Below are 17,740 nucleotides of genomic sequence, written 5' to 3'. Positions count from 1 at the left end.
TACATTAGATATGGCCTTTGAAGAATCGATTACAATATATTCATCATGAACAGTGAATCTGTCCTACCCAAAGCTTTCAGAAGAGGTTTTCACCGTCATTATTGTAATAAGCACCGCATATGAACTTCCTAGACTTCTTCCCACTTTCGCCATGAAGTATATAAAGAATTTTGAATGATTTTGCGTTGTAAGGGGCGTAGCACTAAAACGTCGAGAAGTCTTGGCCTGCCATTTCTGGCTGCCTGTGATTTAATTTTACCCGTAGCAAAGTAGTCCCGCCCCGGACCGCCCCGGTTTTACCCGTTAGCTTATTTTTATGATAAAACAATTCTACGGTTACTTCTTTTCTGAACGTAATAAGTGATAGGAGAAATCAATGAGTTTTCTTCTTATATTCCTCTACAACTAGCAATACGACCAGGCCGTCCTTCATTAATAAAAAAATATATATTTATATTCCTCTACAACTTTAAGAGATCTTGGCTTCTATTTGCTTCCTCTACTATTTTTTCCTGTAGCTGGTTAGTTAGTCCTGAGTACATTAAACTATTTAAGAAATATTTTGAGCTATTTTTCTTGTAATGATTATGGTTATACAGCTTAAATGAAAAAAACTTCTATCCTTTATATGCACCCAACCCTGGGTTATGTTAGGTTATGATAGTTATGTTAAGTAAGCTAGATAGATAGATAGAGAACAATGAACTGGGGCGGTCTATTGGCCGAGACGATAAGCGCGCCGGTCTTCACTCGACAGGAGGGTGGTTCAAATCCCATCCAGACCGCCTCCCCGTACATGGAGCTGACTACTTTACTATGGGTAATATTAAGTCGCAGAAAACCAGAAATGGCAGGCCACCTCTCGTGGTTATAGTGCCAAGGAAGAAGAAGAATAAGAAGAAGAAACAATGAACTTTACAGATATTGTGCTTAAAATAAATGAAACAGCTAACTAATAAAAAAGGCATCGATAGTAATTGAATGAATTTTGTTTCATACACTGCAAACGTATTATTGCAAGTTATGACTGACAATTATATAAATAAACAATAACACTTCAAATGTTTGGTCATTTTAACAATGCTTTCAAAAAGGAATATTTTATCCGGTAAAACAATTATAACGCATTTAAATTCCGGTACGGGCAAGTTGTCGACCCCTGAAATATGCGAGACAGGCAATACCCAAGAAACAAAACGTAATAGCAACGCAGCTTTCCGATGTTTACATAATAAGCGTTAAATAATGGTGCTATAGCCGTTGTTCTCAAAAACATTTCATTTAAATAGTGATTAAACTTTTTTTGATGTAGAATTATACACTTAAATAATACATGAATCTAATACCATGTACGTCAATATGTTTTACCAACTGTAAAAGAATGCATGTTTTGGACACATACAGTAGAGCGCTAGGGCGAGGAACGAAAATTATTTTTATTTTTATTTATTAATTAATGATGACGAACTGATGCCGTATTTCCACCACCGCATGTGTTGAATGCGAATTAAATGAATATAAAAAAACAATTGAACATAATTAACTAGGCATTTCCTCCTAGTTATATGCCATATCCCGGGCATGCTCGGTTGTGCAGGGAAGATGGGTGGTTGTTGTCCATTTCTATTGTTTGTTGTTGTATTGTGTGTGTGTGTGTGTTGTAGGTTTTATGGTCCGGTTCTATTATTGTGGCTATGACTTCGATGGGGGTTGGTTTATTCAGGTTGTCTATTGTGGGTCTGGACTGAAACAAACAAGCACAGATATTTGGACAGTACAAACATGAATTTTTCTGCGTGCAATTATCGCCAATAGCCCAGCCATGACACAGCCTATGATCGACCAAGTCAACATCGAATTCTAAAGCAATCGGCTAATTCCATCTCACAACAGCCGGAGTGACTCCACTGCTTACGAGGCCGTACCCGCCGACCACTCCCGAACCCAACACCAACACAGGCGACCCCGTTGTACCAAAGCTGGCTGATTTCTGTACCCGTTCGTCTGCCGATGCTCTCGACTGCTCCCAACAAGGAGGGTCTTGCGGTTTCAAACTCCACGCAGGACCACAGAAGGTGATCCACATCGTGAAATCCGTCACCGCAGCCACACATCTTCGTCTGGGCCAGAGTTATACGCTGGAGATGAGCTTTGAACAAAAATTAATTTTAATATTTTTTTCAATTATTTTGTTAATAATTTTAATAATATAAATATTGATTCTCTCGGCTACCACATCATCGTCTTGCTCCATTCGTCGAAGGTATAGTTAAAAACTTCAGGATCTTGTGCCAGCAAGATAAACTCGCCTGCATTCTCTTCAATCAAGCACACGGAGAGATTCGTCCGTGACTCAAAGGAGGAATCTTCGGGGAGTATAAGTCTTCTATCAGTCAATCTAGATCTTGGAATACGCTGCTGATATTGACATCTTTGAACCGATGCTTTTCTATCTGGCTGAAGCTTACCAAAGGATTGATCAAGCGGCACGCAACTCTGCTTGAATATTAACTATATGAAATCCAAACCACAACAGTCTGCGTTAGCTTACGTACGGGACAACCTATTTACGCACGAGTCACATCACCTATCTGGGAATATTTGTCATTTCAAAAGTCAACAACGGATACAACATAGATGTGGAAGCATGTGTGCGAGAGAAATATACTCGAAAGGATTTTTGATCCCATATGCGTAGAAGGACATTGGAAGAGCTTCTGCAATAAAAAGCTCTACAAACTTTACGGTGATAGTGCAAATGAATCAGACGCATCGGGCTCCGGTGGGCTGGTCAACTTGTAAAGTACATTTATGGCGTCACATTCACAAAGGATGTGTGGTTAGCTCAAACTAAGATAGAGTGATGGCTTTAATGCGTTCCTCTGGAAGGCCGAGATATTGGATAGACGATGGCGATCTACCATGAGCCGAAACGATGTATGTAGCAGCAGGTCTCATTTTCAAGTATTTTTGTTTAAGTCTGTCGCTATTTTATGTCTTTTTTTAAATATGTACTGTAACAGGAGTCGGCCCGGTAGTGTAGGCAACAACGGTGCTGGTCTTCATACGGCTGGACCGGGGTTCAAATCCCATCCGGACCGTTGCCCCGTAGAGAGGACTAACTATTGAACTACGTGGTATCATGAAGGCTAGTAAGCCAGAATTGGAAGGCATGACCTAACAGGTCGTTAGGCCAAAGAAGAAAAACACATGCTCTCTACAAAACATATATCTTTTGTAATTAAAATAGACATTAAAATTAAATTGTATTAATACAGCTTGACTTTATAAAAATTGTATATTCTACTTAAAGTGTTCTATGAGGATAAATTCCCATCAGGACCGTAAGGACAGCCTGATTATTCAAATGCGTGGTTCTTATGAGTCGATTAAGCCATACATGGCAGCCATGACTTAAGATGGGTCGTTAAATCCATCTTGGACTTCGTCACGTTCGATTGGTACTTCTTCGAGCTCCGTTGTTTTTACGTGTTTTCAACGTGTTCTGCGTGCCTTGCCGTGTGAAATTTGCTGTCTATAGTTGCACTGGTGTCTTGTCCTCAATTCGTGTCAGATTCCGGCCTGATTTGTTGCATCACCGCGCTGTTATCGACTATTATTCGAGCTAGCGTCCTCGACGTTTCACGCACTCGTTCTTGTTTTGTGTTAGTGCGTTTCGTTCCTGTGTCAGTGCAGCTCAGTGTTTACGATGGCTACGTCCTGTCCTTCGTGCTCCCTGCCTGTAAACAACGAAGAACTGTACAAGTGTGCGGGCTCCTGCGATACATCTTACCATCTTCGTTGTATTGGAGTCCCCGAAGCTGCTCTTCCGGAATTCACACGGCCCGATGCTCAAGCCCTCTGGATTTGCGCAAGTTGCAACGCATCGCGGCTTAGCGGTAGAGCTATATTCAATGAGCTCAATACCGCTCTCGATGTTCTGAAGGACGAGTTGCTTCGTGAATTTGACGGTCGTCTTACTGCCGTCTTGGATGCTGTGCGTGCTGATGTACTGTCGGCTGTTGACAGGAGCAATTCCAACACGCACACGTTGATGCCACTCGCACCACTAACATCATCAACCGCCGCAGCAACGCCATTAAGCTCCCGCCCCGGTGAACTGGACCGAGCGTCCCAAAACGCTCCTAACCGCAATGCGCCTAAACGTAGGCTTGTCGATTTCACGCCTCCTGATGCCGTTTCTGCGCCACCTCTCAACGTTGGCACTGCACCGATTTCACCATCGTCTCGTACCGTGCTGACCGTCCCGTTGAATGTGTCCAACGGGCCGAAATTCTGGTTATACCTTACCAGAATTGCTCCATCGGTGTCGGACTCCGATTTCAAGCTGATGGTGGCTTCTCAGCTAGGTACTGATGACGTCATCACTATTAGACTGGTGCCACGTGACAAGGATCCAGGCACTCTCAGCTTTATCTCCTTTAAAGTTGGGATGTCGCCTGACTTAAAAGAAAAGGCGCTTTCACCATCCACTTGGCACAACGGTATAGTGTTCCGTGAATTCACCGACCACCGCACTTCACAAACAGCACAGAATTTTTGGCACACAGGACCCCGGGAACCACTTCCGACCACCAGTACACGAGTCAACTTGCCGCCCAACCACCTGAATCCGCCGCTCTCCGATCCGCACCACGCCACTATGCCCGAGCCACCACTGCCTTAACTACACGTGTTCTCCGTGATACTCCGCCGACACATGCACAGGCTCCTAACTTAGAGCTTCTCCTATACTACCAGAACGTCAGAGGACTGCGCACCAAGCTGAACAACACCCGACTCGCATTATCTGAGGCTGATCTCGATGTATTGGTACTTACCGAAACCTGGCTCGACGAATCGATACCCAGCGCACTACTAGCAGACACGCAATTCATCGTATACCGTTGCGACCGAAGTACTGATAACAGCATACACTCTCGTGGTGGAGGTGTGCTCATCGCTTGTGCCGCTTCGTTAAACAGCTTCATGTTACGTCACGCTTTCTCATCGCTTGAGCTCCTGTGGGTGTGCGTAAAACTTCATCGCTGCAGCCTGTTCATCGGTGTTATCTACATCGCTCCTGAACGCAGTTCCTCTGTGGATGTGTTCGACAATCTGCATGAGAGTGTATGTGACATTTCCGAACGTATGTCGCAAAACGACCTACTGTTGCTGTTTGGTGACTTCAACATGCCAGCTATTACCTGGCATGCCGCTACCGACCCACCACGCCACTTCATGCCCAACTATTCATCATCCGGTTGCTCTCTCATCGATGGCATGACCTACAATGGATTGCTGCAATTGTCAGGGGTGAAAAATCATCGCGATCGCCAGCTGGATTTACTTTTCGCTAACCCTGCCGCCGCTGAAAGCTGTTCGTTTGTTCATTCCGCACCATGCCCCCTTGTGCCTATCGACCTGCATCACCCCGCACTGGAGACCACTATTTCGGTTCCGTCACCCCCAGCCGCTCATCTACCTCGCAGTGACCGTGGTCTCCGTGGATTCAACTTCCGGAAAATGAACCATTCGAGACTTATTGCCGTCCTGTCGGCTGTCGACTGGTCTTTCATCGAGGAATCCTGCAACATCGATGCTGCTGTCTCCAAGTTCAATGAGAAGATCACCGCTGCCTTTCCTTCCTGTTGTCCCTTCCTCTATCCCCCTCCTCACCCCCCATGGTCGAACAGATCGTTGCGCACTCTGAAATCCGACAGGAATCGAGCTTTTCGTAATTATCGTCGCAACCGTAACCCGACTACGCTTCGTATTTTTAAATATGCATCCAGCGCTTATCGCTCTTATAACCGTTGGCGCTACGCGTCCTTTGTAGTACGGCTACAAGACCGCTTCACAACCGACCCCAGATCTTTCTGGCGGTTCAGTAATGCGCGTCGTAATCCTAACGGCATCCCTTCTATCCTATCCCTTAATGATGAAACCGCCTCCAATCCTCTCGATCAATGCCGCCTCTTTGCCAAACACTTCTCTAGTGTTTTCGTTGATCCTTGCAGTAGTGCAGTGCCTTTAGTCGACGGTCTATCGTACACCCCTTGTGACGTCTTCTCCCTAAACGATGTTCACGTTGATGTTCCCTCTGTATTGTCTGCCCTGTCAAAGATCAAGTTGTCCTACTCGCCTGGTCCTGATGGTATCCCTTCCTCTGTCCTTAAGAAATGTGCTTCCTTTTTTGCTCCCCTTTTGACTCGCGTCTTTGTGAGATCCATCAATGAGGGTTCCTTTCCTACCATTTGGAAGTCTGCTTGGCTGGTCCCCCTTTTCAAAAAAGGTGACCGCTCTGTATGCTCCAATTACCGTGGTATTTCACTACTCCCCCCCATTTCCAAAATCCTTGAATCAATTATTCTCTCCTCCATCCTTCCTATCATTGTTGGTCACCTATCCCCGCGCCAACATGGATTCATTCCCAAACGCACAACTTCCTCCAACCTTATGTGTCTTGTATCCTCTGCTCTATCGAACATGTCATCCGGTGGTCAAACTGACGTCGTATACACCGACTTCAGTACTGCCTTTGACAGTGTTCCTCTCGATCTGCTGATTGCCAAACTCGAAAGACTTGGTATCGGGGGTCGTTTACTGTCCTGGCTGAAGACTTACCTGGTTGCGAGATCGTATAGAGTTAGAGTTTCGTCTTGTCTGTCCGATTCCTTCGTAGGTTCCTCGGGTGTTCCTCAAGGTAGTGTCCTTAGTCCTATTTTATTTCTGTTATTTGTTAATGACTGTGTTTCCATCCTCCCCGCCGAAGGTTTTCTGTTTTACGCAGACGATCTTAAGATCTTCCTTCCTGTGTCCTCGTCTGCTGACTGTTGTCTTCTCCAAACTGTACTTGATTCCTTCTCTGTTTGGTGTCGTAAGAATGGCCTACTCCTGTCCCCCGATAAGTGTTGTGTGATCTCGTTTTCTCGTTCTCGTTCTCGTTTCCCGTTTAGCTACACCCTCTGTGATACAGTAATACGTCGTGTATCCTCTGTAAAAGATCTAGGTGTGTGGCTCGACGAAACGCTGTCCTTCAGTTCCCACGTTGATTATGTAATTAGCAAGGCTAATAAATCACTGGGTCTGATCATTAGGCTATCGTCCGAAATCCGCGATCCCCTCTGCTTGAAGTCCCTGTACTGCTGTTGGGTGCGATCCTCCTTGGAATACGCGGCTGTAGTCTGGTCTCCCCCAGGCTCCACTGCGATGGCAAGACTGGAGAGTGTTCAGCGCAAATTCACTCGTGTGGCTGTTCGTCGCTTCCTTAACGGCTATCATCTTGCTCTCCCTCCCTATCCAGTCCGTTGCCGTCTTCTTGGGCTAGAAACCATTGAGGATAGGCATTTCCATATCCGTGCTAGCTTCATTGCAGGTCTCCTGTTAAATGAACTTGATGTCCCTTCTCTTCTGTTTGCCATCCCCCTTTATGCTCCTTCCCGTCGCCTCCGCGATAGACCTCCCCTTTATATCCCATCCCGCCACACCCGTTACGGTTCGAACGATCCTCTGCTACGAGCTTTGTCGGCTTTCAACAAGTGCTATCACCTGTTCGACTATAATGTCTCCTTGTCTCGTTTTCGTGTCCGTCTTCGAGAAGTCTCTTTCCTTGCCACCTAATCCTGACTGTCATCCTCGCTTTCCCTTTAAGTGTTAATGAACATTGTTGAACCATCATTGGCGGACAATATGAACTAAATAAATAAATAAATAAATAAAATAAATAAATCAACCTTAGAAGAAGAAGAAGCGAACCTAAAGAACCGAAAGCTCCTGAAGTTATCTTCGAATACGCTACCCATTTTTTTAATGCATTCTTTTCATACGTGCTTCCCATGTGTTTGACCTAGAAAGTATGAAATGGATCGAATGACATCATGATTCCTCAAAAAAAAAACGAGACAAAAAAGGTATTAGTACCGCAAATGCTCACTTTTCACGAACAAATACTTACCGTACCAAGGCGGCCGACCATAAACGACGGAGTAATGCACACACACACACAAAAAGCGACGCACGAAATAAAGACAGTTATTTACAGATGCACGTTCGTGTGCAAATCAACCTCTTACCCAGGTTCCAGGTTAATGCTATTCGCATCTTGGCGTCAAGTCAGGTTCGTACCGAGCGGAACATAAAACATGTAAAAAAGCTTTCATGACTCTACCGCACCTCAACCCAACGTCAAAAAGGGTGGGCCCACCAACCCCGGCCAAACATTTCTCTTTCGCCCATGCTCCCAATCTCGCACAGCACGGCGTCTGACAGTACCGTACGGCCTGTTGCGGCACACAGATTATGCTGAACCGGGCTCTCTCGCGCCGCCTCCTCCATTACCCGTGTTAAGAACTTTTCCACCACTCACATTAAATAACACGATCCACGAGCGATTGGCCACAAAGAATGGCTGCTGCATCATTTCCCACCATCGCTTCACTCCCGTGCAAAATCCACCAAAAGCCGAGCCCGCCACATGAGTGGCCTCATGGCAGAAGCGAATTAATTCTGCCTAGCCGTTGAACCACGGGCGGCTGCCGAGTTTGTGTGCCAGCTCCAGGTGCAAGACTCCGCGCGGTAGGCCATGGCCGAGAGCCTCGGTGAACTACCGACAATCAACGAATGCTCTCGACGCCATTAAAACCCCGTTAGATTATCTTCCACTGGCAGCTCTCGCGCTTCGGGCGGCCCTTCTGGCGGTGCTTTGCGAAGAATGTTCTTCCACTTTTCAATTTTAACTGTCACTATGAATGAAAATGGACCGGATCGTAACCTAGCGTTTCGTTCTATTCTTTACAGCTTCTTCCAACTTCTTGACACTTTGAATCGATTCGGTACGAAGAGTACAGAAACGATTTGAAGAAATTTAAAGGGAACAGGCTAATGCATTTCATTAAATGCCATGGTAAGAAGAGGAAGCTTAAAGATAAATTCTTTGTACTATTTGTAGCTGATTTTTTTTTTAATTTTTTTGGTGTGCCCCGATTTAATCAACCTGAAGATCACGAAATATTTATTTACAAAAAAATTATTTATTTATTTATTTTATTTATTTATAATTCCAGTATTACGGCATGACGCCGTATTGTCAACACCGCATGTGTTGACGATTACAAATTCACAAATATTAACAAGGCATTTCCTCCCTGTTATTCTGCCTTATCCCGGGCATGTTCGGTTGTCGGTGTGTGGAGATTGCAGTGTGGTTGTTCATGTCTATTGTGGAGGTTGTATTGATGGTTTGGTATTTACAAAAAAATTATACATTTAAAAAAACTTTAGAAAAGGTCGAAGGCTATTGTTTTAATGTAAGAAATAATAAGTCCAGATTATGATTCATATTAGTTGATACTTGCTGCTCTAGGTTATTAATGTCCTCAATCCTGAGCTAAAATGCATTTGGTTCACTTTAATTTCGTTTTTATAGAAATTTCATCTATACAACTAATCCATTGACAACTCATCAAACCACTGCAACTAAACGTATACAAACCCACCGAGTGCAATGTTCGGACGGATATGATCATTTTCAGTAAATGATCCTTAGCCACACACCGCATTGTTGCCTGCAGCGCGAAAATGAAAGTGAATCGCATTAAACGCGCCTCGGTGCACATGGTTAAAGAGGTTCGTTGTCTACTAACTATTTTCTTTCAACTCTCTGACCCATGGCTAGCCAGTATCATGGGAGCGCACACATATGAGGATCTTGCGGGTACGTACTAGACAATTGAATTGTGATCCTACGGATTGAAGAAAAATGCCCAATTCAAATTAAAGTTACCTAACAAAAATAGTAGTTCTTTGCAGCTAGTTTCATCAGCACAATTATTCACATGGTAGCTGCATTTCTCTGCGAATGAACCAATCAATATCATATGGAGATACAGTATATCTCTCAAAAAACTCTCTATCTCTCTTGATGCTCGTTGCCTGTTTTCGCTCTTTAACGCTCTCTGCCATTCACAACAAAATGCTAAGCTGAGCGGGCTTGGAATTGACTCCACACGGCAGAGTTTCAATCTGTTCGTCGACGAAGGTGCACGCGTTCGTCGCTTGTTGGCGCGCAAGTCTTTCGTTTTTAACCGTCGCACAGCTACGATCGGCTGACATTTGTACGAGCGAAAGGTGTGTGTGTGCTTGTGTATTGTTTGTGTATATTTATTATGTAGACCATGCTGCCAGCTTGAAGAAAATTATAGTGTTTCATACGCTTCATTTAATTGTACAAAGTTACCGCACAGCTTTACTGTTTGCTTGCTGAATGAGTGTGAAAATAGTGGTGAAATCAGTTGCAGGTGGGATAAGCTGACGGTGTGCCATGGCAAATAGCGCTTCAATATTCAAAACCACCATGAGTCAACTTGCAGTGTCCGGTGTCGATGTTCGGTGTGGTGTGAGATTTACGTGGGCTGCGGGCCAACGGTGGCGATTGAGCGACTGTTTTAATATTTCAAGTTCGTTGTCTACCGTTCATGGAGCGTAGAAGAGTGCGTAACACAAGCCATCTGTTCATGGCTAGCAAGTTAATACAGGCGAAAACCACGAAACCTATTTAAATCCTTGCCACGATCGATCGCGCAGTAGAAGATCGACCGATACATTTTCTTGAAAACATTATGAGAGATGGAGAAATGGAAGCGATCGAGCAGAAAACAATGTGATCTACAATTTTGAAAAATTACTAGAACTCTACCCTGCAAGGCGTTGGCCTTCTTTCTTCGTAATACCCTACCGATCCCTACGATGGCATTCTATCCGGCGGGCTGGGTCAATCGTGATCGGAAAACGAAAGCACAAACGGTCCATTCCGGAGCAAGGAAAATAGGTCGATCCAAGGTTTTGCTGTTGTTGTAACGACTGTTGTCATGCATACGGGGAGCTGCTCCGGTGCTACAACCGCAGACAACAGACGCCGTGGTCGTGGTTGCCACAAGCATTGACTACGTTGATAATACACGTGCATCGAACACGCTACGCTGAAACGCGGAAACCGGTTTTCGAACTGCTCCTACTCCTCACCACCACCACCCAAAACTCCTTGAGCGTGTTTCATGGGTTCGAGGAAGGGCCTTCGTTGGCCTTCTTTGGTTTTGTTCCCGGCGGCACGACGCTGAGATATGAATGATACGTTTATCGCGGACAAAGAAAGCTTTTGCGAAGGAAGTAGCTTAAGCAGTTTTGGGAAGAAGTTCAACTCCGATTGATGATTAGTTTAGGATGGGTTCGTCGGATGGGTCGATGATCGCACAGGAAATAACGAAGAGGTGTTAACTATCCCTCATGTAACAACTTTGATCAGCTTATTTTAAGAATTTGAACTTTATTTTGCTTTTCATTTCTCCTCTGCTTCATATAATTGAGTAAGCAACTGCCTTTTGTTTCCTTATAAACGACACGAAACTCATTCGATGGGCCTTCTCTTGCCTACCCTAGACCGGTACGTTGAAAATACCGCACTTGCGTGATGAATGGCGGAAAAAGATCCACACGCTCATCTCGCAGTCACACGCAGTCTGCAGATAACTGTCTTCTTGAAAACCGAAACTCATACGTCGACTTTCACTCATTGCGTCAGCAGCGAAATGGGCAAAGTAGTGATGGCCGTTCGTGTGTAGCAGCTACGACCAGTCCGCAGCGAGTTATGATCGTAACGAGATGATGGATAACGTATGCCCGTAACGCGGTGCGCTGCACCTTCACCAGTGTTGGCCAGTGGTGAAGCAAAAGAGAAAACAGTTGCAAATCAACAGCTAACATGGCATAATTGGCCGAGCTGGTAAACAAGCGGCAAGGAAACGCCGCTTTTGCAAAACGATCCGACATTGGCTTAAATGTTGCGCAAACCGAAAGCTCACTCGGCTGACTGAACGAACAAGCCCGCCGGTCCTTGAACAATAAGAGTTGCCGTAGCATGCTTCGGCGCCGCGCGTATGGAAATGGGTTATCGTTTATGTGTGCTCGTGAACACAAACCTCCGCAGGACAAAACAAAACAAAAAAAAAAAAACGACAAAACTTTTGGAAAGCACGCTTGGAAGTAACCTTGTACGGATGGATCTAGCAGACAAGCCTTAAGCGGCCGCTCATCCGTATAAACGAAACACTGGAGGTACAAGAGTGGAGCAAAAGCTTGCGATTAATGCAGTGATGCATCCGGTGGTATTTTATCAAGCTGAGGTCGATCGACAATCATCGACTAATTAGCGATGAATTCATTTTAATTATTCTTTTTCTTGCGCGATCGACGAACATGTTTTATCCTTTAAAGTCTATCAAGCCCAACCTTCCGCCAGTGCGGATGGAATAGGTACCGCTTTGAAGAGATTGGAAAATTCAAACCAAACCGGAGCTTAGTGCTTTCCCAGGAACTTCCCACAACTTCAACCTACAAGCGGCTCCTCCAAAACGTATCACGGACCTCCCATAAAGGGCTGCCCCGACTCCGTTAATGATCTCATTGATCAACGCACCGGGAATGTAGCCACTGGCCACCGCCGCTGCCTTCCCGCTTTCAGCAGAACAAATCGATTAAATAATTCAATTACCGACGATCTTTTACACGATCGCACTCACAGAAGCACTCACAGTAAGCAGTCATCTCCTTACGCCGGGAAATGGTATCTTTGGAATCGTTAGACATTCTAGCCATCTTCTTCGTTGCCCCTCTTCTTTTTTCCGCTGCTGTCTAACGTGTATAAGAAACTAGTTTAAGAATAGAGTTTTTCTTTTCCCCCGTTTTCAAGATTCCGAGATGCTCCGTTGCTAATCTACATCGCACGGAAGGTGGTCCAATTCCGGCTGGAATCGGTGAGCTGTGAGACAACATTTCCATTACCGGTTGTTGGCGCGTTGGCCTTAATATTTACTTTAAGATTAATCTTTACCATTGCGAGCGGTTGCAAATGCTCGCAAACAAAAAATGGCAAACATGGCAGTCCAGTACCGAGAGGACTTGTAAAATGTCAACTCATCTTTGCGTTGGCTTTTGCGCATTATAAAAACCAGCTCGGCTGGACTACCGACGTGTTTCCCCTAAGGGACACGGTGTAGAAATCGGGCAAGTTTAAAGTTTTGTTTACCAGCTTATACTGTTGCTCCTTTTTCGATCAGCATACGCCAGATCGGGGACGAATGCGTCATCGTTAGTTTTCTGTGCGTACCGTGGACCCACGCACAACGGACCCTGTCCATTTTGGGGTAGGATGAACGCAAAAAACAACCAAGAGAACTCTTTGAACCGGATTTGTAATCCCACCTTCAGGTCCGGTAACGCTGTCAATGGCACGACAGTTGTGGGGAATGGCTGCAAAGATCATTTTTGGCTGTAAAGTGAGTCGATTTTACAAGCTGTTCTTAAGCTTCATGACGGTAGCTGGAATAATATAAGACAGCTCCGTTTCGATAGATATTTCTGGGTGATCATGTCAAGTAATTGGTTTCTTGTTCTGTTCTGTTCTGAAAATAATTCTGACTGATGTTTTCTGAACTCACGAAGAATCACAATTGCTGTTAAGATCTACGTAACGATCAACGATTTTGTTTAAATTAGTCAAATAGAGCGCAAGAAGAATCCTATTAAATGCAATCAGTTTGTTTGTTGCGAATCTTGCTAACCTTAACTGAGCTAAACATTCTAGATGAATATTCATAATTCATTCTTGCCCGACTCTAACCGACCTATTACGGCGGCGTCCAAAGAAATTTCCCACCGAAGGCGTCCCACTTTTCAGTGTATTTCCTCTTTTTCTAACACCTCGACCATAAATTCGCTGACCACCACGCGCCACCTCATTTCAAATCGGAACCTCGGCTCATCATAAGCCGGAACAGAACAAACTGCCGTGGGATGTGGGCAGCTCGACACGAGAAAAAAAAACTCGTGAAATAATAACAAAAATACTCGTGGGGTTGCTCACGATCCCGTTAGCAGCTCTACCCCATCCCCCGGGGGGTAGGCACAGGCTCATGGGAGCTCTATCTCGGAATGTTCTGCTACCTTCAGCAATCAGATGACTGGTCATCTTTTTTTTTACCTTCTACGCAGATCTTCACCCTGTCTAAGAGCAACAGCATCACCTGGGGAACGGGAAGTGACCTGTAATCTTGCGAGCCCGTCTACCACACCAGACGAGGCGTAAACTTTAAAATGGTCCTCACTTTGCGCTTGGAGATTTTTTTTACTCTGACCGAAAGAATCTAGTGGGAAATATGTGGGTTTGGGGTGTTTGGCACATTATCGCAAGGCAACGGTTTTGCGTGAAATAGGAGGAATTGAGATTGAACGGTCAAAACGAAAGGAACAATTGTGCTGAACGTATGCCAAAACGTTGTTCGCTAGTAAACATTAGTTAGGTAGAAGGATTTACTCACTTTTCTCTCATTTTTGCAAATTGTTTACTACCTACATGGGGAATAAATTTCCCGTCGGTCATTGAAGCTGGGTGTGTAGGCACTGCATTTTCTGTTGATTTATCACTCTTCCAACAGCGGCCGTACAGGTATTAGAACTGCATCACGTCAGCCCGGTGGAATGAGTAATGTCCCATGTCCTTCAATAAAGTGGTTAAATAAAACCGAGAATGGGGGGGATGCTTGTGTGGAACTGAATGTACCGAGAGAACGCATCAAGGAAACACATCTTCGCCTTGGTGGGATGAGTCAAAGTTTAAAGACCAAAAATAACTACACACAGAACATTTCTAAGTTCCGGGGTGATAGAGGCAGAATAGGGAATCAAATCCCATCCGGACCGTCTCTTCGTAGTGAGGACTGACTATCCTACTACGTGGTATTAATAAGCCTTTTAAGCCAGGAGTTACAGGCTTCATGACCTTTGAGTTCGTTAAACCAACTTCGACTCAGAATATTTAAAAACTTCAACTAAAAATTACCCCAAGCAACCTTAACGCCTGAATCGCAAAGAGTAATTTGCACACTTTCGTTTCAGCGCTCGTGTAGCAACCGCGTGTGTCACGAATTTCTCACGTTCCACATAAGCAAATCACTTTCAATACCCAATTTACATTCCCTTTCTTTCCTTTCAGGTTCCTTTCTCAGACGCCAATTTCCACATATTGTGTGTGTGCATCATATCGGCGAGCAACTGTTTGCTATCATGGGCAAGGTCGTGGCACTAGTTCTCAGCGTCGTTATCTGTCTAGCCATCCAACAGGCGGCAGCAAAGGAGAAACACATCAAGTACACCGAGAAAGATCTGCTGCGAAAGTCGATCGTGTACGACAAAAACACGCCCGATGTGTTCTACTGTCCCGTCAGCAAGCCGACCGGCATGGATAAGATGATCGTGAGGTAAGGGGTGGCAAATGTTGCTTCGTATCGCAACTCAACTCAAATCTGTGGGATAGCTAATACGGATCTTAATATTATCCATCCCAAAAGGTCCCGTCCACTCCACAAACTCTGCGAGCACGAGGGTAAACCGCTGCCGGCGCACTACAAATCCGACTGCTACAATGACGTCGACGAGTCGAACTACGCCTGCAAGGAGAAGTACAGAATAATGGTAAAGTATACGGCGCGGTGCTGCGTTCTTTGAAACGCGGAAACGCCACTTTACACCGCGTATGGGCTTTTTGCTGAAGGCGAATAAGAATTAAGAACTAACATTAATCAATTTCGGTTTTCCCTTACGAAGCAAACGGCTTTGCACATCGCTCGGCTACCATTGCAAACATTACTAACAGAAGCAAGGCACTGTGCCGGATTATTAAACCCAATATTTTTGATTCGTCTCTTCCCCCTTTCCTTCGATCTTGCGGTATAGAAACGGTTCGCCAAAGATAATGTTGAGATCTAGGCGCGACTCGGCATTACGATAACGATTTGCAACGACTTTCTCGTGCGAGCGATAGAGCGACCTAACGTTTTGACTTTACTTAAGCAACGATGAACCGCTATAACGAGTGCTTCAGACGTTGTGAAACTTTAAACGACTTTTTTCTTTCCTTCTTTCTTTATTTTCTTCGTCTTTTTGATTTCTGCTGTAGAACTTATCGAACACTGCTGTTGCAATTTTATTGAGTTACGATTAACATTTGCTTAGATAATGTTTTTTCCCCCATTCTTCCCCTTTTCGTTAAGCTCGTTTACTACTGCCTTAGTCAATGGTTAATCAATTATACTAAATACCAAATCATTACAAGTAAGACACCCAAAATGGTAAATTATCTTCCGAAGAACAACGTTTAATTTTTAACGGTTACCAAACGACGAACAGAGGAGAGCTTTCGTTGATGAAAAAGTGTTGAAACTAACCTTTTTAAGCCACTTACTTCCTTATCACTATGACGCTTTAATTCAGCGTTCTCCAGTGTTTATATTCATTTAACAAGCTTCGAGTCCCCAATTCTTTCCACATGGTGGTGAAGGTGTTTCCTAGTGTCTTTTTTACTAACAATTTTCTCGGTCGCTTCTATGTATTCTGCATGGTGTTCTTCACTATTTTCAATTAACATTCGATGTATCACGGTAACGACTACCTGGTAGCTTGCAAAACGTTAACTTCCCCGTACGTGACTGTGGACATCGTTAGGCAAGACTTTCTTGTGGGACATTTTCTACCAACCAATACGCCTCACTGCACACGCACACAGACACAGGTTGAAAGACGGATTTCAGTATACAAAATATATCGCTTTGCACAAGAATTTACACACGTAAAAAAGGGATTTAAAAACAAAACCACACCACCTGCTGCTTAAACGCCAGCTATAAGCATTACACGGGAAATGGAGGCCTGGCATAAGAAAAGGTGCGTATAAACGATGCCACACCGGCTATTCTCAAAGCATGGACCTATGCGCTTTGGTTATTCTGAACATTAATTATGACTTGCTATGGTGGAAACGCTCCCGTTCAAATTAATGTCTGATTTACTTTTGCTTTTTCTTTTTTGCAGATGCGTCTCAAACCTCCCGGTAGTGACGATCCGTACAATGGACAACGCTTGAGCAGGTTTATGGACATGGATGACGATATGAAGCGCATCAAGTCGAAGAAACATTGAGCACCAGCATTTGTCCGAGATGGGCGACCAGTGCTCGGCGCGATTCACCGTTGCCCGCTTCTGCTCGCTCGCTGCCATATTAACAAATCCTAACAACGAGTCCGTTTTGTTTGACGTATTGTTGCACGAGGAAAACATATTCATCCTCGCACCGAAGGGTCCATCAATCTTGTGATGGACGCGTTTTTCAGTGATATTAGACTACGATTGCAAGCACATTGCTAGCCGTGATCGATACTGGTGAAGAATGTTTAATTGATGTTATACAGTTTGTTGACTGTTGTATGATGAACAGAATATTTTAATGCACACGGTTTGGCCGATGGAATACTTAGAAGCGACTGACAACGTCTTTACGGCTTAACTCTGATTTACTACCTACGCTGGATTTCAAACACTCTTTACACGTGTTACTTATTGTGGGTTGCAGCGGAGTGAAAAATACAATAAAACAGTTACACACTTTATCAAAACGCTGGTTTCTTTTGTTTATCAAGGGTCGAAAAACATTTGAAAAATATATTTTCAGACACTGTTTTAGAACACTGGTATTACATTTGGTTATAATATATGATGCAAATAAGTTGCATTTCACTTAATTTCAATTTAATGACTTCTTAAGAAGAGAATTTAACTCACAACCGCGCTGTTAAAAACGATCAAATATTCAAATTTCCTTTTTCGTAACAGAGCACTACAAATGTTAGGTGAT

The 17,740-nt window shown here is 44.3% G+C and overlaps 2 protein-coding genes across 4 annotated transcripts; both read left to right on the top strand.

Annotated features, from left to right (window-relative positions):
* Nucleotides 1-3,709: 3,709 nt before the first annotated feature.
* LOC118509987 lies at nt 3,710-4,687 on the top strand. The gene has a single exon (XM_036051369.1). The coding sequence runs from the start codon at nt 3,710-3,712 to the stop codon at nt 4,685-4,687; it is 978 nt and encodes a 325-aa protein (XP_035907262.1).
* Nucleotides 4,688-10,002: 5,315 nt separating this feature from the next.
* On the top strand, nt 10,003-17,501 carry LOC118509044. Of its 3 annotated transcripts, XR_004905837.1 has the most exons (5): nt 10,190-10,298; nt 15,047-15,311; nt 15,402-15,525; nt 15,787-16,773; nt 16,921-17,501. XR_004905837.1 is itself a non-coding variant. In XM_036049119.1 (4 exons), the coding sequence occupies exons 2-4, from the start codon at nt 15,118-15,120 to the stop codon at nt 17,026-17,028; spliced, it is 426 nt and encodes a 141-aa protein (XP_035905012.1). In that variant the 5' UTR covers nt 10,003-10,128; nt 15,047-15,117; the 3' UTR covers nt 17,029-17,501. The 3 variants fall into 3 exon arrangements, 2 of the variants coding, with proteins under 2 accessions (XP_035905012.1, XP_035905011.1); XM_036049119.1 differs by lacking the exons at nt 10,190-10,298; nt 15,787-16,773 and adding an exon at nt 10,003-10,128; XM_036049118.1 differs by lacking the exon at nt 15,787-16,773 and having other exon boundaries at nt 10,186-10,298.
* The last annotated feature ends 239 nt before the right edge of the window (nt 17,502-17,740 follow it).

Source organism: Anopheles stephensi, chromosome 3 (assembly GCF_013141755.1).
Source record: "Anopheles stephensi strain Indian chromosome 3, UCI_ANSTEP_V1.0, whole genome shotgun sequence".
NCBI lineage: Eukaryota > Metazoa > Arthropoda > Insecta > Diptera > Culicidae > Anopheles > Anopheles stephensi.
This window is presented reverse-complemented; position numbering and strand designations above follow the sequence as displayed.

Excerpts from the sequence above, each read along its gene's own strand:
- LOC118509987 (XM_036051369.1), top strand. The coding sequence starts at position 3,710 with ATGGCTACGTCCTGTCCTTCGTGCTCCCTGCCTGTAAACAACGAAGAA.
- LOC118509044 (XM_036049118.1), top strand. The coding sequence starts at position 10,265 with ATGAGTGTGAAAATAGTGGTGAAATCAGTTGCAG. Across the intron at positions 15,312-15,401 it reads ATGGATAAGATGATCGTGAG|GTCCCGTCCACTCCACAAAC; the intron begins GTAAGGGGTGGC and ends CCATCCCAAAAG. Across the intron at positions 15,526-16,920 it reads AGGAGAAGTACAGAATAATG|ATGCGTCTCAAACCTCCCGG; the intron begins GTAAAGTATACG and ends TCTTTTTTGCAG.